Genomic DNA, 22610 nt, shown 5'->3' on the forward strand with positions numbered 1-22610 from the left:
TACTCTAAAATGTTTAAACTTTAACAGATGATTCTAGTTAGCTTCCACTACTCCTTTGTTGCTTGGCATATGTAACTGTATTTTTAAAAAATTTTTTATTTATATAACTGTATATTAACTATCTCTTGAATACAACTGTAGTTTTTTTTAAAAAAGTGTAAATTTCTTATAAACTGCTGGATTGCAAGCTTCTTGATGGTAGGTGAATACCAATTGAGTGAATGAATTTTAATCTAAAACTTTTTTTTTTTTTTTTTTTAAGATTTTATTTATTTATTTGAGGGAGAGGAAGAAGAAGAAGGCTCCCCACTGAGCAGGGAGCCCAACTTAGGCTGGATCCCAGGACCCTGGAGTCATGAACTGAGCTGAAGATAGATGCTTAACTGACTGAGCCATTCAGGTGCCCCATCGTCTAAAACTTTTTTTATCCTTTTTTATTGTGGTAAAACATACTTAACATAAAATTTATCATTTTACCCATTTTTTTAAGTTCTGTGGCATTAAGTAAATTTACATCATTATACAACCATCTCCCCAACTTCTGAATCTTACCACAGAAACTATACCTATTAAATATAGTTCCCTGTTACTCTCAGCTCCTGGCAATCACCATTTTGTTTTGTTTCTATGAATTTGCTTAGTGTAGCTATTTCATGTAACTGGAATCATACAACATTTGTCCTGTTGTGACTGACTTTCACTTGGCATAATTTTGTCAAGCTTCATCCATGTGTCAGAATTTCCTTCCTTTCAAGGCTGAAGAACATTCCATTGTATATTAACGAAATGTCCTGTGTTGTTTATTCATCTGGCGGTGGACACTTGGGTTGCTTCTTCCCTTTTTTGGCCCTTGTTAATAATTCCGTGAACATGAGTATACAGAATCTGTTTGAGTCCCTGCTTTTGTTTCTTTGGGTATATACCCAGAAGGAGAATTGCTGGATCATAAGGTAGTTGTATATTTAATATTTTGAGGAAATTATAACCATACTGTTTTCTCTGTAGCAGCTGCACCATTTTAGATTCCCAGCAAAGGTTTCACTTTCTCCACAGCTTTGTCAGCACTTGCTCTTTTCTTGTTCTGTGATATACATTCTGATGGGTGATGTGATGTATCTTATGGGTTTTTTGTTTAAGATTTTATTTATTTGTTTGTCAGAGAGAGAGAGAGTGCGAGTGAACAAGCAGGGTTCATGGCAGGGCAGAGGGAGAAGCCAGGTCCTTGCTGAGCAGGCAACCTGATGTGGACTCTATCCCAGGACCACCCAGGTGCCCCAATTTAAACCCCTATTAACCCAAACTTTGTTTCTTAAAAAATATATTAAGAGGCGCCTGGGTGGCTCAGTGGGTTAAAGCCTACTTGTGATCTCTGTCAAATAAATAAATAAAATCTTTTAAAAATATATATATATATGTATATATATAAATTGGGGCACCTGGGTGGCTCCGTGGGTTAAGCCTCTGCCTTCAGCTCAGGTCATGATTCCAGCGTCCTGGGATCAAGCCCCACATTGGGCTCTCTGCTCAGTGGGGAGCCTGCTTCCTCCTCTCCTCTTTCTCTCTCTGCCTGCCTCTCTGCCTACTTGTGATCTCTGTCAAATAAATAAATAAAATCTTTAAACTATATATATATATATATATTGAAATTATTGGTGAGGGAGTGAGGAAACCAGCATTCTCATACTCTAGTAGTGGAGATATAAGTAGGCACCAGCTTTTTGGAGGGGTAATTTGGTAATACAGATCAAAAGCTTTAGAATTTTTGAAGAGAGAGTGGGCAAAAAAGTTGACCTTTTCTTGTAAACACGCACACACTGCCTCTTTGCCCTCTTGTGATTTCTCTCTCTGTGTGTCAGATAAATAAAATCTCTAAAAAAAAATTATCTCTTTCCCTTCTCTGAGGTTTTTTTGGTTTTGGTTTTTGGTTTTGTTTAAGATCTTGTTTGTTTGTTTGACTTGAACAAGCACAAGGATGGGGCACAGCAGGCAGAGGGAGAGGGAGAAACAGGCTACCCCCTGAGCAGAGAACCTGATTCAGGGCTCCATCCCAGGACCCTGGGATTATGACCTGAGTGAAAGGTAGACACTTAGCCGACTGAGTCACCCAGGCACTTCCTTCTCTAAGTATTTTCATGTTTCGTACTTTTATACTATTCATTGTATTCTGTCCTGAAATATGATTGTATCAGTGAACATGATTTACATTTTCTACTTAATACATATTCATTCAAATCTTCTGTTTAATATAGCACACATTCATTGAGTGCTTTTTGTGTCCTGGGCAGCATACTAGGAGCTAAGTGTCCAGAAAATTTAAAGAAACAGACTTTCCAGACATCAAGAAACTCCTATTCCAGCAGAAGAAACCAGTTATCACTAATGTTGATTTAATAGAGTAAGTCCTGGTACTGTGGGAATGAAGAATTATTATGGGCTTTGGGGGTTGGTTGATTGAGGAGGTCAAGGAAACTTGAAGTGACCTTTGATTAGATCTTAAAGGATGAAATTTTCCAGGTAAGAAATTGTGGAAAGACATTTTAAAGCGGAGGAGGGTTGCCTGCCTGGCTTAATTGGTAGAGCGTGAATCTCCTGGTCTCAGGGTGGGAGAAGAGAATACTTAACGTTGAGGAAAAGTCAATGAGCAGAGATTTAAATTTATTTATTTATTTTTATTTATTAGAGAGAGACACAACGAAAGAAAGAACACAAGCAGGGGGAGTGTGAGAGGCCGTGTGGGGAGGCGGACACTTAACTGACTGAGCCACCCAGGTGCCTTGGGGAAAGTGGATTTAATAGAGGAAACAACAAATCATAACAATTCATATATGAAAGTGCATAGTGTGAATTAATACAAATAATGAATTTCTTCAATTTGAAGTAAAACACATTAAGATGAACACAAAACATTGAGGTTTTTGAAGAAGAATTTGTTAAAAAGTTACAAAAGAATTTTTTTTTTTTTAATCTCAAGCAGACTTTATTCTATAGGGCATGGAATGCCTTTCGAGGTATTTTCTTTTAAAAGCTAATATATTCATTTAGTTCAAAAAAAACCAAGACAATATTAAAGGATGCATAGGGGCACCTAAGTGGCTCTGTCAGTTGGAGACTGACTCTTGGTTTCAGCTCAGGTCATGATCTCGGGGTCTGAGTTGATGCCCCATCTTGGTTTCCACCCTCAGCGGGGAATCTGAGATTTTTCTCCCTTTTTCTCTGCCCCTACCTGTGCTCGCTTGCGCACACACTCTTTCTTAAGTAAATCTTTTTTTTTTTTTTTTTTTTTTTTAAGATATATAGGACACTTGGGTGGCTCAGTTGGTTAAGCGTCTACCTTCAGCTCAGTGTCCTAGGATCACACTTGATTCCAGTGTCCTGGGATCAAGTACAGCATTGGGCTCCCTGCTCAGTGAGGAGTCAGCTTCTCTGTTTACCCCTCCCACTGCTCTCTCTCTGTCTCTGTGTGTGTCTCTCAAATAAAATCTTTCTAAAAAGATTTAAAAAATAAAAATTAAAAAGATATATAATCAAAAGTGTTGATTCTACCGTGTCCTCCTTACTCTGGTACTTTTGTTGGTTTTATTTTCATGTCCTTGTAAGCCTTTTTCTTTTTCTTTTTCTTTTTTTTTTTAAGTTTGTTTATTCATTTAAGTAATCTCTACACCCAGTGTGGGGCTCGAAACTACAACTCCGGGATCAAGAGTCCCATGCTCTTCCAACTGAGCCAGCCCATTGCCCCCTTGTGTGTCTTTATAGAAATAAAAGGAAAAACACATTGGAATTTTTTTTCCTCTCTACATAAAAGGCATGCCTAAATATATACTTACATACCTTGCTATTTCCACTGATTAAATGTCTTGAATGTCTTTCTATACAGGGAGAGCATTCTTCCTTATTTGTGTAGATAGACCATAGTGAATTTAACCATTGCTAGATAGTGGACATTTGAGTCCATTATAAAAATAATGTGATTATTCCCAAAAGTGAGATTATAGGTCAAAGGATAGGTGCGTTTATACTTTTGTTGGATCTTGCCAATTTGCCATCAGAAGTTATACCACTCCCATCAATGATGTATGAGAAATCTATTTCTCTATAGCCTCCCCAACTGTTTTATTTTTATCAACATGATAGAAGAATTATATCTCAAAGTAGTTTGTTTTATTTTAGAGATATAATTCACATGCCTTAAATTTCATCCTTTTAAGGTGTACAGTTCAGTAATTTTTTTTTTAAAGGTTTTATTTATTTATCAGAGAGAGAGAGGGGGAGTGAGCGAGCACAGGCAGACAGAATGGCAGGCAGAGGCAGAGGGGGAAGCAGGCTCCCTGCTGAGCAAGGAGCCCAATGTGGGACTCGATCCCAGGACTCTGGGATCATGACCTGAGCCGAAGGCAGCTGCTTAACCAACTGAGCCACCCAGGTGTCCCAGTTCAGTGATTTTTTAGTGTATTCAGAAGGTTGTGTAGCTGTCACCCCTGTCAAATTTTCATCATCCCAAAGAGATACCCTGTGTCCATTAATAGTCACAGTCTATTAATCAAAGCCCCAGACAACTACTAATCTTTCTGTCTCTGGATTTGCATTTCATATAAATGGAATCCTATAAAATTTGACTTTTTTGTGTTTGACTTAATTCACTTAGCTTTATTTTTTCAAGGTTCATCCATGTTGTGCATCTTTTTTAAAGCGAACTTATAGGGGGTTTTGCCATGGAATGTGTATTTGTGTACCTTGCCTATTTTCTGTTGGATTGATGGGTGGGGTTTTTTGTTTGTAAGTTTGGGTTGTTTTTTTGTTGTTGTTGTTGTTGGGGTTTTTTTGTTTTGTTTTGTTTTTCTTTTTTGTAACTCTTTATATGATAGCAAAATTAGGTCTTTACCTATAAAAGAGTTAACAAAGGGGCATCTGGCTAGTTAGCATCTGGTTAGTGGAGTGTGCAGTTCTTGATCTCAGGGTTGTGAATTCGAGCCCCACATTGGTGTAGAGATTGCTTAGAAATAAAATCTAAAAAATATTTTATTTGGTGTGCCCGCATTGCAGTCATTCAGCCAACTGAGCCACCCAGGAGCCCCTCTTCTAAGATTTTTTTTTTTATAGGGGCGCCTGGGTGACTCAGTGGGTTAAAGCCTCTGCTTTCGGCTCAGGTCATGATCCCAGGGTCCTGGGATCAAGCCCTGCATCGGGCTCTCGGCTCAGCAGGGAGCCTGCTTCTGCCTGCCTCTCTGCCTACTTGTGATCTCTGTCTGTCAAATAAATAAATAAAATATTTAAAAAAAAAAAGATTTTTTTTTTTTTAAAGATAAAATATTTTATTTATTTATTTGACAGAGATCACTAGTAGACAGAGAGGCAGGCAGAGAGGAGGAGGAAGCCGACTCCCTGCTGAGCAGAGAGCCCAATGCGGGGCGAGATCCCAGGACCCTGGGATCATGACCTGAGCTAAAGGCAGAGGCTTAACCCACTGAGCCACCCGGACACCCCTGTATCCTATATTTTTCAGTTACTTTATCACCAGCATTTTTATTTTCCCAAATGTTTGAATTTATTTATTGAACAGATACTTATTGAGCACCTACCACCCTTTGTCAGGCCATAGGGTTTTTGATACTAGGGATAAAGGAACAAAATTCTGCCCTCAGAGACCTTCTATTCTATAAACAATGAAATTATAAATAAGAAATATATATATTTTTTGAGAGTTAAGTGCTTATAAAGAAAATTAAAGCTGAGTAAAGGGGCTGGTCTGGGGGAGGTCTCTTTTTATTACTACTATTTTTTAAAAGTTTTTTTGTTTGTTTTGTTTTATTTTTTAAGTATGCCCAGCTTGAGGATTGAACTTAACCCCAAAATCAAGAGTAGCATGTTCTACTGACTGAACCAACCAGCTGCCCCTGGGGGACATTTCATTATGGAGGTGACATTTGAGCAGACTTGAAAGAGACAGTCCTGCCAACTAGCTATGCAAACAGTGTTCAAAGCAGTGAAAATAGCAAGTGTAGAAGTCTTGAGACGAAAGCATGGCATATTAGGTATGATCTGAGGAGGATAGGATGCAGGTGTTCCTGAGTCAGAATGAGCAAAAGGGAGAATGGAAGGAGTATGCAACCAGAAAGTGAGCTGTGGCTGTATGACAGGGGGTGTTACAGACTGTGGTAAAGATTTTTGGTTTTATTCCAAGAGTTTTGAGCAGAAAAGGGAAATGATCTGACTGACTTTTTATTTTTTTATTTTTTTCCCTAGATTTTATCTATTTATATGACAGAGAGATCACAAGTAGGCAGAGATGCAGGCAGAGAGAGGGGGAAGCAGGCTCCCCGCTGAGCAGAGAGCCTAACACAGAACTCAATCCCAGAACCCTGAGATCATGACCTGAGCCAAAGGCCAAGGCCCAAATCACTGAACCACCTAGGCGCCCCCTGACTTACTTTTTAAAGCTTTACTCTGGTTGCTTTTTGGAGAATAGATTTGAAAGGGATAAGATCATAAACTAGGGGGCCAGTTAGAAGACTTTTGCTTTGGGGCGCTTGGGTGGCTCAGTAGGTTAAAAGCCGCTGCTTTCGGCTCAGGTCATGATCTCAGGGTCCTGGGATCGAGCCCCACGTCTCTGTCTGTCAAGTAAATAAATAAAAAATCTTTAAAAAAAAAAAAAAATGAAGAAGAAGACTTTTGCTTTTACCGTAGTCTTTGTTAGAAATGAAGGTGACTTGGATCAGAGTGGTTGTCATGGAGGTGGTAATAAGTGGTTGGACTGTGGATATATTCTGAAGATAAAATTAATAGGATTTTAATAATAGTAGCTTGGCTTGAAGTGATAAAAGGAGTAAGACTGACTTGAAGGTTTTTGGCTAGAGGAACTACATGAATGGTGGAGGCATTTACTTAGATTTGGATAACTGAAGACAGAGTCGGTCTTTAGAGGATAGGAGGATTGGTTTGGGGTATGTTAAATTTGGTGCCTATTAGACATCCAAGAGAAGATGTCAAGTAGCAGTTGAATTTCCAGTCTAAAGTTCAAGGAAGGTGTTAAAGCAAATGTGACATCACTTCCAGCTTGAATTCTGGTTGGAGGAACCCACAAAGAAGACTGAGGAGGGTAGGCTAATAAGATAGGATAAAGATCAGGATATGTATTTAGAAGTTTTCAAAGGAGAAGTGAGACTGAAGTGGAAATTGAAAAATAATAGCCAGGGGCGCCTGGGTGGCTCAGTTGGTTGGACGACTGCCTTCAGCTCAGGTCATGATCCTGGAGTCCCGGGATCAAGTCCCACATCAGGCTCCCAGCTCCATGGGGAGTCTGCTTCTCCCTCTGACCTTCTCCTTGCTCATGTTCTCTCTCACTGTCTCTCTCTCAAATAAATAAATAAAATCTTTAAAAAAAAAAAAAAGGAAAAATAATAGCCAGAGGACCATGACACCAGGGAAACCACAGGTGTGGGGGCACGGGGAGTATTTCAGAGAGGAAGGAGTGATCCGGTGTATCAAATATAGCTTAAAAGGTTGAATAAGAGAGGGGCGCCTGGGTGGCTCAGTGGGTTAAAGCCTCTGCCTTCCGCTCAGGTCATGATCTCAAGGTCTGGGGTCCAAGCCTGCTTCCCTTCCTCTCTCTCCCTGCCTCTCTGCCTGTCAAATAAATAAAATCTTTTTTTAAAAAAAGGTTGAATAAGAGAATTGACCATTGAATTTGGCAGTGTAGAACTTATCTTTGGTAAGTAGTTTTGGTAGATTGGTGGTATGAAGGTTTATTGGTATGTATACTGTATTCACCACTCATCATCAGTTATTAACCATTTAGTAGTTTTCAGTTCTTTTTTAAAAAATATTTTATTTATTTATTTTGACAGAGAGAGATCACAAGTAGGCAGAGAGGCAGGCAGAGGGGGAACCAGGCTCCCTCCTAAGCCAAGAGAGCCTGAAGTGGGACTGGATCTCAGGACCCTGGGATCATGACCTGAATGGAAGGCAGACACTTAACAACTGAGCCACCCAGGTGCCCCTTATTATTTAGTTTAATTCTGATGCCAAAGATTGGGTTTAGTTCCTCCCATCTGTGTTCACATGGAACCTATATATAGTTTCATCTGTAATGTAATTCTTTATTAGTAGTTAAGGCCTAGCTTCACCAGTTTAATAACTGTATGATCTTGGGCAACTTTTATATGCTTTCTAGACTTCACTTCTTCATTTTTAGAAGGGATCTAGTCATATAATCTGCCTCCTGGAATAATCCAAGTAATATGCTTTGTATTTAATCTTCAAAAATCCTGTGAGGTTTTTTTTGTTTTTGTTTTTGTTTTTTTTTTACAGAAAAATGTGGTTAACTTGGACTTGATCCTATTAGGGTATAACTGTAGAAACTTCAAATACAAAGAATTTAGAAGGGAATTAGGTAATTTATTACCATGTTTATGCCAACTAATTTAGAAAATTGTTTTCTAGTACAAGACAAGGTAGATTTGTAACTGTAGTTATTTGGAAAATGGACTAAAAATAGCACATTTGGTTTCTGCCTGATAAATGTTATATAAGCAAACATAATTTTCTTTAGTGTGTTTGTGTGTGTGTGAGTCTTTTTGAATTATGGGCTACCATGAATTGCAGTATTCTTTTTTTTTTTTTTTAAGATTTCATTTATTTATTTGACAGAGATCACAAGTAGGCAGAGAGGCAGGCAGAGGGAAGGTAGGCTCCCCTCTGAGCAGAGAGCCTGATTGGGGGCCCGATCCCAGGATCCTAGGATCATGGCCTGAGCTGAAGGCAGAGGCTCTAACCCACTGAGCCACCCAGGTGCCCAAATTGCAGTATTCTTTACTTAAAAATTGGTCCTAGAAAAAATAGTTTTTCCACCTTTGAATTTAATCAAGAAATTGATCGATGAGACTATATAAAATAAGGAAATTTGAAGCAAGACGATAAACTGAAGTGTTTACATTAGAGGTCAGATGGTTAATGTCTGTCTATACTATGTTGAGAATACATTCTCCAAATAAATGGGCAAAAGTCTAGAAATAAGTCAGTGAAGGGGGGTGGATATGGGATAACCGTATCCTGATACATTAAAAACAAAAACTGGGGGCGCCTGGGTGGCTCAGTGGGTTGAGGCCTCTGCCTTCAGCTCAGGTCATGATCCCAGGGTTCTGGGATCGAGTCCCACATCCCACATCCGGCTCTCTGCTCATTGGGGAGCCTGCTTCCTCCTCTCTCTCTGCCTGCCTATTTGTGCTTTTTTTTTTTTTTTTTTTTTTTTTTGATTTTTTTTATTTATTTGACAGACAGAGATCACAAGTAGGGAGAGAGGGAGAGAGAGAGAGGGAAGCAGGCTTCCTGCGGAGCAGGGAACCCCATGCGGGGCTGGATCCCAGGACCCTGAGATCATGACCCGAGCCGAAGGCAGCAGCCCAAACCACTGAGACACCCAGGCGCCCCTATTTGTGCTTTCTATCAAATAAATAAATAAATAATATTTTTTTTAAAAAAAAGAACTGAGGGGCGCCTGGGGCGCCTGGCTGACTCAGTAGAGCATGCAACTCTTGATCTTGGGGTTGTGAGTTTGAGCCACATGTTGGGTTTAGCAATTACTTTAAAATAAAATCTTAAAAAAAAATTTCAGGACACCTGGGTGACAATCAGTTAAGTGTCTGCCTTCAACTCGGGTTATGATCCCAGGGTCCTGGGATTGAGCCCCACATCAGTCACCTTGCTCAGCGGGGAGCCTACTTCTCCCTCTCCCTGCCTCTCTCCCTCTTTCTCTGACAAATAAATAAAATCTTTTAAAAAACAACATACAGGGCGCCTGGGTGGCTCAGTGGGTTACGCCGCTGCCTTCGGCTCGGGTCATGATCTCAGGGTCCTGGGATCGAGTCCCGCATCGGGCTCTCTGCTCAGCAGGGAGCCTGCTTCCTCCTCTCTCTCTCTCTGCCTGCCTCTCTGCCTACTTGTGGTCTCTCTCTGTCAAATAAATAAATAAAATCTTTAAAAAAAAAAAAAAAAAACAACATACAGGGGAGCCTGGGTGGCTCAGTGGTTTAAGCCTCTGCCTTCGGCTCAGGTCATGATCTCAGGGTTCTGGGATCAAGCCCCAAAACGGGCTCTCTGCTCAGCGGGGAGCCTGCTTCCCCCTCTCTCTCTGCCTGCCTTCTGCCTACTTGTGATCTCTCTCTGTCTATAATTTAAAAAAAAAACATACAAATTGACATAATTTTTAAATGCGATTGGCATCTGTGTGAAGTAGCGTAACAGTGCTGATGAGGTTGAGGTGAAATTGTAATTGTTCTTTGCCAGGCATTAGTAAATTGCTAGGATCTTTTTAGAAAGTTGGATGACAATGGTGGCTCTGAAGGTTAAGGGTCCAACTCTTTTTTTTTTTTTAATATATTTATTTGTTTGTTTGTTTATTTGACAGAGAAAGCACAAGCAGGAAGAGGGAGAAGTAGGCTTCCTGCTGAGCAGGGAACCCGATGTGGGACTAGATCCCAGGACCCTGGGCCCATGAGCATCCAACTCTTCATTTTAGCTCACACGCTGATCTCAGGGTTGTGATTTCAAGATTCACTTTGGGCTCCACGCCCAGCCTGGAGCCTAATTTGACTGATTGATTGATTGATAAATAAGAAGGTTGGATGACAGTACAAAGCAAGAGCCATGCAGGTTTACATTTCCTGTGACCTAATACCGTTTCTTAGAATTTGTCTATAGATAAATTCAACAAAAGCATAAAGAATCTATTTTTTCAAAAAGCTATTAAGTTCAAAAGTACGTGTAAGTCAGTTGGGGCTTTCTTAGCAAGAAACTTTGAGGTATTTGCCATCCCCCTCCTCTCACCACCACTTGTCACATGCTCTTCTGTCACTTCCCTTCATAGATAGAGAGTATGGAAATGACTCTTCCTTTTTCATGAGAGCCATTCACAGGTAAATTACACACTCTCACTCCCCATTCCTTATCCATGTCTGTTTGCTGAAACAGGGAAGTCAGAAAAGACTATGTCCTGAATTTTAGGCTTCTGATAGCAGAGCAAAAAACGGCAGAAGAGAGGGAACTGTAGTAGAGCAAGAACACAGTGAGACCACACTTGGTAATGACATGTTCTGCTTAGAAATGGCAATTCCAGAACCCACCCTTCTACTCATTCCATTTTCGCTCTCTCATTACCTCCCTCCCTCTCCCCGCCGCTCCCCCCACACACCCTTGGAGCAGTGTAGTCTGATATTTAAGCCATTCTCTTCAATGTTTGCAAGGAAAGGAAAGGAATTTGGAAAGAGTATCAAATCTGTTGACTCTTTAGTAGAATAGTGATGGCTGCCATTGATTTTAGGAAGCCCATGGTTATTTTTTTTTTTTTTTTTTTTTTTAAAGATTTTATTTATTTATTTGACAGAGAGAAATCACAAGTACACTGAGAGGCAGGCAGAGAGAGAGAGAAGGAAGCAGGCTCCCCGCTGAGCAGAGAGCCCGATGCGGGACTCGATCCCAGGACCCTGAGATCATGACCTGAGCCGAAGGCAGCGGCTTAACCCACTGAGCCACCCAGGTGCCCCGCCCATGGTTATTTTAGAAAGAAAATTTCCCAAGCCCCTTTTTATGAGATGCTGAAATTAAGTTACTAAACACAGCATTGCTTATACTCTAGCTGTGGGTGTGGGGTGCTTTGGCACTTAAAAATGCCCCTGGGAAAGCAGGTTCTAAGGGTTCACCATTTTCTAGGCCTACCCCACAACTTAGCCAATGTGCAGTGCTCACTTCCGGTGTGTTTCACTGCTTTATAACTTATATGAGGTTTGAGGGACATACCCTATTCCTCCTCCCCCAAAGAACTTAGATTATTACATGAGATGGTGAGCTGTTGAGATATTCTTTCATAGCAATAATTATTAAAAAGATAACTTGTTGGGGTGGCTCAGTCAGTTAAGCGGCTGACTCAGTTTCTGCTTAGGTCATGATGTCAGACGCATGAGATCAAGTCCCACGTTAGGCTTTACACTCAGCACGGAGTCTGCTTCAGATGCTCTCTCCCTCTGCCCCTCCTGCTCATTCTCTCTCTGTCTCAAATAAATTTTAAAAATCTTTTTTAAAAATGATATTCATTTGTCTTTGGTATGGAAGAAGGTGTAGAGGATGAATTTTCTAACTAATTAACAATAGTACTTTGATGATTTTGACTCACTGGAATAAACAGAATTTCAGGCTTCAGGGGAAATGCTTTCGATGGGGTATTTGGGAACAGTCTGAACTTGGATGTGAATCATGACGGGAGTTCCGTGTTGGAAACTTGAGTTATGTCACCATTTAAAGAATATATATTTCTATGTTGTGGTTTTATAGCTTGTGTATTCAGTGAGAGAAGTGCTGAGCTCGGGGCGCCTGAGTGGCTCAGTGGGTTAAGCCGCTACCTTCGGCTCAGGTCATGATCTCAAGAGTCCTGGGATCGAGCCCCACATCGGGCTCTCTGCTCAGCAGGGAGCCTGCTTCCTCCTCTCTCTCTGCCTGCCTCTCTGCCTGCTTGTGATCTCTCTCTGTCAAATAAATGAATAAAATCTTTAAAAAAAAAAAAAAAGAAGAAGAAGAAGAAGTGCTGAGCTCATAGACTTTAGGGCTGGGAATGTATTTGAAGTCCTATGGTGAGATGCTTGTGTGCTCGGATCCTGTATATAAGGAGATACTCTCATATTTTGTAGGTGCCTGGACTAATATCTTTTCTTATTTTCACCGACCTTTTGAAAATCGCTCTAGGGGCGCCTGGGTGGCTCAGTGGGTTAAAACTCTGCCTTTGGCTCAGGTCATGATCTCAGGGTCCTGGGATCAAGCCCTGCATCGGGCTCTCTGCTCAGTGAGGAGCCTGCTTCCCCCTCTCTCTCTGCCTACTTGTGATCTTTCTGTCAGATGAATAAAATCTTAAAAGAAAAAAAAATCGTTCTAGGTTTTTTCCCTATATCTTAACCCCCTCCCCAGATTTTTCTAAGTTACCATGAACATGTAACACTTATGGATTGTTTTAAATTTATTAAATTAAATGATAGCCAGTGAACAAATTTGCCACCTTATGGATGCCTCTTAGCCACAGCTACTCAGAGCTGGTAGAACTTGATAATAAACAATACTTTATCCTGGGTTGGTTGGTTGGTTTTTTTTAAGATTTTTTTTTTTTTTAAGATTTTATTTATTTGAGAGAGAGACCGTGAGAGAGAGCATGAGAGGGGAGAAAGTCAGAGGGAGAAGCAGACTCTCCAAGGAGCAGGGAGCCTGAAGGTGGGACTCAATCCCAGGACTCTGGGATCATGACCTGAGCTGAAGGCAGTACCTTAACCAACTGAGCCACCCAGGCGCCCTTTAAGATTTTATTTTTAAGTAATTTCTATACCCAGCACAGGGTTGAACCCATAACCCTGAGATCAGGAGTTGCATAGTTCACCACCTGAGCCAGCCAGGCGCCCCTGGGACTTATTTTATTTTATTTTTTTAATCACAGTACAGATGCAGGTGTTTTCTTTCTGTGAGCAGTTTCTTTGTGTGAATTTATAAATCACCCCATGTGGATTCGGATGTCCCAGTGACTGAGAGCCAGCTGTTGGGTGTTTTAACTAAACAGCTTACTCCCAGTTGGCCGCTTAAATCCCGGTGAGAGGTATTAGCTGCTCAGAGCATCCAGGGTGAAGATTTTCACAAGGCTTTTTGTGACCTGTTTTAAATTTGTTGAGATTTTTCTGCCTTGGCTTTTTCCTATAGGTGCCAGAGTTGATCTGCTTCAGATTTCCAGAAATGACTCATCTTCCTGTCATATTTTCTTAGACTACAATGACTTAAGATTATCTCTGGGTTCCTTTTAAACATAGTTTTTTTTTCTGCATGCACTGGGAGGAATAAACAGTGGTATTGAAATTCAAGCCTGGGGCGCCTGGGTGGCTCAATGGGCTAAGTAAGCCTCTGCCTTCCTTCTGCTCAGGTCATGATCTCAGGGTCCTGGAATCGAGTCCCGCATCGGGGTCTCTGCTCAGCAGGGAGCGTGATTCCCTCTCTCTCTCTCTCTGCCTGCCTCTCTGTCTACTTGTGATCTCTGTCAAATAAACAAATAAAATCTTTAAAAAAAAAAGAAAAAGAAAGAAAGAAATTCAAGCCTGTTTCTAGCTCATGCTGGTTGATTCCTGCGCTCCATAGAAAACTTCATTTCTTCCTGAAAATGGCACTTTAATGATTCATTATTTTCTATGGGAGGAAGCTTGTGACCTTCTTTTGTCTTTTTTCCTTCCAGAGGGAATCTGGAAAAGTTGTAAGCAAAACATCATTTGTCTAAGAAAGTACTGGGTAACAGAAGTTCTGGATAACAGGTAAAGCATAAACTTCAATCATGCTGATAATCACCGATAATCTGCAAAAGTAAACTGGGAGAGAGAAGTGTGCTTTGTGTCAGGTGTTGCGTTAGGGATTTTAATTTTTTTTTTAAAGATTTTATTTATTTATTTTTAAAGATTTTATTTATTTATCTGATAGATCACAAGAAGGCAAAGAGGCAAGCAGGGCCGCGGGGGGGAGGCTGGTTCCCCGCTGAGCAGAGAGCCCGATGTGGGGCTTGGGGCCCTGAGATCACGACCTGAGCTGAAGGCAGAGGCCCAATCCACTGAGCCACCCAGGTGCCCCAAGATTTTATTTTTATTTGAGAGAGAGTGAGAAAACACGAGAGGGGAGAAGGTCATAGGGAGAAGCAGGCTCCCTGTGGAGTTGGGAACCCAATGCGGACCCAGTCCTGGGTCTCCAGGATCATGACCTGAGCCAAAGGCAGTGGCCCAACCAACTAAGCCAACCAGGCGCCCTGTATTAGGAATTTTATATACATCACCTCATTTAGATGATTTTTAGTAGGATTCTGGACAGAGATCTAAGACTCTCAGAATAAAGCTGTCCTTGAAAACGCAGTTTTAGGGGCACCTGGGTGGCTCAGTGGGTTAAGCCTCTGCTTTCAGCTCAGATCATGATCTCAGGGTCCTGGCATCAGACTCTGCTCAGCGGGGAGCCTGCTTCCCCTTCTCTTTGGCTTCCTCTCTGCCTTCTTGTGATATCTCTCTCTCTCTGTGTCAAGTAAAGAAATAATTTAAAAAAGAATTTTTTTTTTAAATGCTGTTTCAAATGGATTTGCCTGTTGATTGGATTTAATGTCCTCAATTCAGTTTGGAAACATTTTTAACATCTACCAAAAACAAAGTACAGCAACATAGAGAATCCTAGAATCTGTTATGCTGTGCAGCCCAGCTAGGGAGTGACTTCCCAGTTCCTTTCTGTCTTTTGTTTTAGTTCTTGATCGTTGCCAGTTATTTGCAGCTGTATCATCTCCTTAATTCTTTCTAATACTTTGTCACCAGGTCTAAAATTTAAATTTCCTCATACAGTGCCTCTTTACAATGGAGTCCAGCTCAAGTGTCCACATTATGCCTGTTTGTTTGTTTGTTTGTTTTTAAGATTTTATTTATTTATTTGACAGAGAGAGAGTGAGAGAGCACAAGCAGGGGGGTGTGGCAGGCAGAGGGAGAAGGAGAAGCAGGCTCCCTGCTGAGCTGGGGGAACCTGATTTGGGACTCGAACCCAGGACCCCAGGATCGTGACCTGAGCTGGAGGCAGTTGCTTAACCAACTGAGCCACCCAGGCGCCCTCCACATTATGTTTTTAGTGATAATCTCACCATGACTGAACAGAATAAACTACACTTTGTTCTTTTTTCTTATTTATATCTCACAAATAAGTCTTATGACATGATAGTACACATAAAGAATCCAGTATGTTGAGTCTGAGAAATATATCTCAGATGGTAGCTACAATTTGACCTTTGGGACAAGGGAAGACCGGAAAGCCAGCCAGACTTCGTAGTGTTCTGCAGCCCCAAACAAGTGCTCACAGACTGAGCTGTATTATTTATTCTATGTGAGATAGTGGAGCGTGAGGTGCTCTTCATGCTATCATTTTAATAATTTGTTGATTTTCCTTTGGGGTTTTTCCATTTTTATCAGGGCAAAGCAGTTCGGTCACCATGAGCTGGAGCTTCCTGACACGCCTGCTAGAGGAGATCCACAACCATTCGACATTTGTAGGGAAGATCTGGCTCACTGTACTGATTGTCTTCCGGATTGTCCTTACGGCTGTAGGAGGGGAGTCCATCTATTATGATGAGCAAAGCAAATTTGTATGTAACACAGAGCAGCCAGGCTGCGAGAACGTCTGCTATGATGCCTTTGCACCCCTCTCCCATGTGCGCTTCTGGGTATTCCAGATCATCCTGGTGGCAACCCCATCTGTGATGTACCTGGGCTACGCCATCCACAAGATCGCCAAGATGGAGCACGGAGAAGCAGACAAGAAGGCGGCTCGGAGCAAACCCTATGCCATGCGTTGGAAACAGCACCGGGCTCTGGAGGAAACAGAAGAGGACCATGAAGAGGATCCCATGATGTATCCGGAAATGGAATTGGAGAGTGAAAAAGAAAATAAGGAGCAGAACCAACCTAAACCCAAGCATGATGGCCGACGGCGGATTCGGGAAGATGGACTTATGAAAATCTACGTGCTGCAGTTGCTGGCAAGGACCGTGTTTGAGGTGGGTTTTCTGATAGGGCAGTATTTCCTGTATGGCTTCCAAGTCCACCCATTTTATGTGTGCAGCAGACTTCCTTGTCCTCATAAAATCGACTGCTTTATATCTAGGCCCACTGAAAAGACCATCTTCCTTCTAATAATGTATGGTGTTACAGGCCTTTGCCTATTGCTTAACATTTGGGAAATGCTTCATTTAGGGTTTGGGACAATTCGAGACTCGCTAAACAGTAAAAGGAGGGAACTGGAAGATCCGGGTGCTTATAATTACCCTTTCACTTGGAATACTCCATCTGCTCCCCCTGGCTATAACATTGCCGTCAAACCAGATCAGATACAGTACACCGAACTGTCCAACGCTAAGATCGCCTACAAGCAAAACAAGGCCAACATCGCCCAGGAACAACAGTATGGCAGCCATGAGGAGAACCTCCCAGCCGACCTGGAGACTCTGCAGCGGGAGATCAGAATGGCCCAGGAACGCTTGGATCTCGCAATCCAGGCCTACAGTCACCAAAACAACCCCCATGGACCCCGAGAAAAAAAAGCCAAAGCAGGGTCCAAAGCTGGGTCCAACAAGAGCAGTGCTAGTAGCAAATCAGGGGATGGGAAGACCTCCGTCTGGATTTAATCTTGGCAGGGCTTGAAACCAGTGCTTTTCATAGTTCATGGTAAGCAGCGGCTCACTGAATAATGACTTCCATTGAGTAAACATTTGGCTCTGGTTATCTTCAGGGATGCTGTTGGCTTGTGATCCAAGCTCAGGGGACTCTGAAAGCGGGGCTGGGACAAGGGGAAGAAAAGGGGGAAACACAGTGTTCCTGGGCACATATTCCAGCAATAATACAGTTATGGAACTTTACATTTATGTCTTCCAGATCTGGAAAAGAACAGATATATTTAAATCATTCTTGTTGAAAAGTTTTTGTATGTACAGTATTATGGTACTTTTTTTAGTATGAGAATTTTTTTTTGTATTTGTATATTGGACCACTGTAGTTATACTTTTATATTAAAGGAAAAAAAATCCTTAAGGTAATGCCTACTAGGCTAGTGTTATTACTTTTCAGCAAATGCAACCCTGGGTTTAAAGGTTTCATAGATGCTACACCTAATAAAAGTGCCTCTTGTGTTGCCAGGAAGAGTTCAGATATGTAAGGAGCCAGAGGAGGAAGCATCAGTTCTTAGTCTTGGAAAGAAAGTCCGCAGTAGCAGGAGGCTCGGGTCTTTTCTCCTTTACTTAAGAGGTTCTTGAGTCTCGTTCATGTACCGAGACTTGTATCTCATCTTTGAAAACCTATTTGTGTTTTCAAAGGATATAAATGATTCCCTGCAAGAATCCTGTAGTTATCAAGCATTACCAGCATTTCCCTTGGTGGTGTGTATATAATTTAAGTTCTTTCAAAAGGCTTGCAGACAGAGGTATCTCCAGCCTGGTAGCAGTGCAGAGTCCCTGTCCTGTTGCACAGCGAAGCGTCAGAAATGAGCCCCACCACACTGCAGTTCAGTTGTGCACCTGATTTGCCTGAAATCTCTACCTAGAAACCTGCCTCTTGGGTTGCTCAAGAAACCAGTGATGGATATTTTCTTTACATACTAACATTAGAAATACAAAAATTCCCCTATAGGCTAAAAAAACTCAGAGCTTCTTGCACTGTGAATGGCAGAAGGCCTAAATCTGAATCAGTAAGTTTTTATAATTTACTGTAAAACTTAAAATTTCTATACTTCTGCCAGTGTGGATTTCTGTGTGGAAACCAGTGAGGGCAGGGATTCTGCCTGTAAATAGACCTAAAGAGAATTTCAGTATTTATTCCTTATAGGCATATCTGTTTGTTAATGACTAGCATGAGGGTTCACCCCTAATTTGTAGTATTTTATTGCTGTTTTCCGACCTGGATTATGTTGGAGAGCTTTGCTCTCGCATCACGTTCACATTATTTGTCTCTGAGTGTATAAGCATCTGAGTAAGAATTTGGTAAAGATTTAAAGGAAGGGGCTTTTGCTTCCCAGGGAGCATTTCCGTTTGAGTGTGTCACTCTCCTAAGACGAAGCAAGCCACCTCTGACTTTGGAATTCCCAAAGTATTACTTTTATGTCTTAGTTTTAGAACATCAGTTCTTTATTATTTAGGAGAATCCTGGAGCAGCACCCTTAGGTCATTCCTTTTTCATTTCTTTCTTTCTTTGTTCTACTCAGTAGAAAATTTAAAATGATCTTCTAGCCATGCGTTAACCCTTATTTTGCTTTTCTTTTCTTTTCTTTTCTTTTTTTTTTTAATCTATAAATTTTAGCCCAGAGAAGCTCCTTAGAATCTCTAAACGTCTTAAGCAGGAAGGAAACTCAGGTGAGACTAAAAGGGAATTTTCAAAGAACAGGAAACCTGATGTCTTGGATGATTAGTAAACACGCATAGTTTCCTTCATACTACATGTTTTATAAGGAAATTCAAGTGATTCTTCTTAGAAAACAAGCAAGATTTTAAACACCAAAGCTTAGCTAAGATGAAGAGCCATCAGTTCATTCTTGTGTCTCTAGAGCTTCAAGGAGATTTCTTAATCAAAGGACAGAAAACACACAGACACTCGCATCCATCTACACAGAGCCTGAAGGAGAACAGAGTGGCTTCGCCAGCGGAAAGGTTGGGGACTCGGGAGTGACCGAGAGGGAAAGGAGCCGAGCAGAAATGCCAGGCAAAGACGTGCGGCGCCAGGAGCATCCACTTAGTTCCTGCACACAGTGCCCTGGGCGTTTCTTCTTGGCTTGTTCCGAGGAGAATGTTATTTTGTATCTGGATAATTTCTTCAACATCTAAGTCACTTCACATGTACACACACTTTAAAAACCCATTTTTTTTTTTTTTATTCTCTGGCCAGAGCTTTAATTATGACATGGAGTTCCCAACCCTCACTGCTTTCCTGGTACATGTCTTTCAGCCTTTGAACATGGGAGTTGGCCAAAGCCATTTTCACCTCATGGCATGTCACGTACCTCCATTAGGAAGACAGCCCTACCAGTGTCTACCTTAACCCATTAATTGGGTTGACGTTGACTCTATTAAAAATGCTGTTCTGGTTATTCTGGAACGTGCAGTTATTAGTATAAAAAGCGTGTGAGCAGTATTTTTTTTCTTACCAAAATCCTGTTCCTTTGGATTGCCGCATCGACCTGCTCTGTCTGTCCTGTGACCTCTACTTTTCTAAATTGTTAAGGTCTTAGTCTTCCCACACCAGAACTAGGGAACAGTCAACACATTTATATTTCTTAACACGGTATTAGAATTATTCAGATGTGGTGTGTCTTTTTGCTCATCATCTGTGTTAAAATCTGTTATTCAGAAGAGATTATAAAACAGACTTCTTTCTTAGTCAAACTGAAAGGGAGAATTAGAATACATTTTTGCTAAGAATTGTTAATGTTCGCTTTGTGGCTTCATCTTCGCTTATGACTTCATTTTTCCTGTCTCTATATTTGCTTACTTAAACCCACAAGTGTGTTACCTCATTCGAAGTCATTCTTCTGGGGATTTTCCTTGACTAATATCTCTAGAATTACTTTTTGATAAAAATGAACTTTGCCATCTAAAATATGTTTCACGGTCCCAACAACTCTTACCCATCTGTCTTTCAGAAGGACACCTATGTCTTTAAAGAGAAAAAATGTCATCATTTGGTACCTTAACTCTGTCATTTCTCCATGGTATGAAATTAAGCAGTTTATTCGCCCTTTCCAAGTTTCGGGAGCTGCTTGCTTCTCCAAAATGTTATGAAGTAGTTAGACCCTCTGGTAAAAGATAATAAAAAAATCATCTATGGGTCATTTGTCTGAACTGGAGCTTCAAGGAAAAGAGAGTTGACAGAAGAGCTTGACAGTAGTAAGACATCCTTCAGTGCTCTCCATCTCGGGCGTCAGTGATGGTTTGAAACACTCGCTTGAAGCAGTCTATACCAAGAATGGACTTCAGTGTTAACTCCCGTTAGTCATACCAATGCTTTGCCCTTTCAGCTTATAAATGTCTGTGTTTTATTCCTCTGTCTCATATAAGAGACCGTACACCTCTAAAAATGACATCCATAGTTTATGATAAATTTTTGGCCAACCAGCTTTCAGTAAAAGGCAAGTATGTTCTACTTGAACCTACTTCAAGAACCTTTTTATAAAAGGGTCTTTTCTGACTGAAGAAAAGCACCTGAAGTCAAAGATACACAGTTGCTAGTCATTTTGATTGGAAGATTCCAAATATTAGATTAATTGTATCTCCATAAAATCATGTACTCTCATGAAGGGTCTTACCACCTGAAAATAAGAAAGCCCCGGCGCCTATACAGTATTTGGAAATAAAACTTCAGTTCACCTCTATACTCTAAATCTGTAATAACTCGTAGTCACCATCAAATGTTAGAACCATTAGGTTGAATTGCATACTTGTCACTCATTCTGGCCACAGATCATGGAGAGATTAAAAGATTTTATTTGTTGTCCCTGATGCAATTGTGTTGTTCTTAATAATGATGTTGAGTTTGGGTCATGCATATTCCACCTTAATAGTCATAACTTAAAGAAGCAATCCATAGTATTGCAAAATACAGGAGTCCAAACAAACAAAAGAAAATCTTTTTTTTTTTTTCTTTTTTTCTTTTTTTAAAGATTTATTTATTTGACAGAGAGAAATCACAAGTAGACAGAGAGGCAGCCAGAGAGAGAGAGAGAGAGGGAAGCAGGCTCCCTGCTGAGCAGAGAGCCCGATGCGGGACTCGATCCCAGGACCCTGAGATCATGACCTGAGCCGAAGGCAGCGGCTTAATCCACTGAGCCACCCAGGCGCCCCAATAAATAAAATCTTTTAAAAAAGAAAAGAATAAAGTAGAACGTCCTAGTATGCAATGATCTCTAAGATATAATGTGAAGTCACAAAGGAAAGAAAGAAATATATAGTACATTGTATGGAATAGGCTTTCATTTGTGCAAAAACAATATATATTTCTAGAAGTTTGCATAATGGGGCACCTGGATGGCCCAGTTGGTTAAGCATCAGCTCTTGATCTTGATCTTATGGTCGTGAGTTCAAGCCCCAGCCTCATGTTGGGCTCCACTCAGGGTAGGGAGCCAACTAAAAGGAAGGAAGGAAGGAAGGAAGGAAGGAAGGAAAAAAAGGAAAGAAAGAAAAAAGGAAAGGAAAGGAAAAGAAAAGAAAGGAATTAGTAACATCAGGGTGCTTGGGTGGCTCAATTGGTTAAATGTCTGCCTTCAGCTCAGGTCATGATCCCGGGGTCCTGAAATGGTGTCCCACATCAGGATGCTTGCTCATCAGGGAGTCTGCTTATCCCTCTGCCTCTGATCGTGCGTGCTCTTTCTTTCTCTCTCCTTCTTTCTCAAATAAATAAATAGAAGCTTTATAAAAAGAAATTAGTAACATCTCTTAACTCTGGAGGTTTAGGGATATCTGTGAGAGGGAGACTTTTCACTGTTCAGTCTTTTGTACTACCAATTATTTATTCATTTATTATTTTTTATTTTCAGTTCTTTTTAAAATTTTTTAAAAAAGATCTTATTTATTTATTTGACCAAGACACGGTGAGAGAGGGAACACAAGCAGGGGGAGTGGCAGAGGGAGAAGCAGGCTTCCTGCTGAGCAGGGAGCTGGATGCAAGGCTCGACTCCAGCACCCCGGGATCATGACCTGTGCCAAAGGCAGACGCTTAACGACTGAACCACCCAGGTGCCCCTCAGTTCTTCTCTCTTGAGAAGATGCTTTTATTGAACAGTAAGTTCATCTGCTTGCCACTCTCCCTGCTTATGCTCTCTCTTTCAAATAAATAATAAATAAAATCTTTAAAACAAAGTCTTGATTAGTTTAAGGTAAACATTTTTTTAAGTATAGTTGACATACAATGTCTATACAGTATTAGTTTCAGGTGTATATCATCATAGTGATTTGATATCTTCACACATTAAAAAATGACCCCTGTGGGGCACCTGGGTGGCTCAGTGAGTTAAAGCCTCTGCCTTTGGCTCAGGTCATGATCTCAGGGTCCTGGGAT

General features: G+C 41.0%; 1 protein-coding gene across 10 annotated transcripts in view; it reads left to right on the plus strand.

The window, feature by feature from the left end:
• GJC1 (gap junction protein gamma 1) overlaps positions 1-21055 on the plus strand; it is a 40949-nt gene extending 19894 nt beyond the window's left edge. For 5 of the 10 annotated variants that reach the window (XM_059379110.1, XM_059379115.1, XM_059379117.1 and 2 more), the window contains exons 2-3: positions 14243-14318; positions 15990-21055. In XM_059379110.1, the coding sequence (XP_059235093.1) occupies positions 16010-17200 (1191 nt within the window). In that variant the 5' untranslated portion in view covers positions 14243-14318; positions 15990-16009 and the 3' untranslated portion in view covers positions 17201-21055. Of the gene's footprint in view, positions 1-262; positions 401-2285; positions 2396-14242; positions 14319-15989 lie in introns of all 10 variants that reach the window. The other 5 variants (XM_059379114.1, XM_059379112.1, XM_059379111.1 and 2 more) reach the window with 3 other exon arrangements.
• The last annotated feature ends 1555 nt before the right edge of the window (positions 21056-22610 follow it).

The sequence above is a fragment of the Mustela nigripes genome, chromosome 16 (assembly GCF_022355385.1).
Source record: "Mustela nigripes isolate SB6536 chromosome 16, MUSNIG.SB6536, whole genome shotgun sequence".
In the NCBI taxonomy this organism is placed as follows: Eukaryota; Metazoa; Chordata; class Mammalia; order Carnivora; family Mustelidae; genus Mustela; species Mustela nigripes.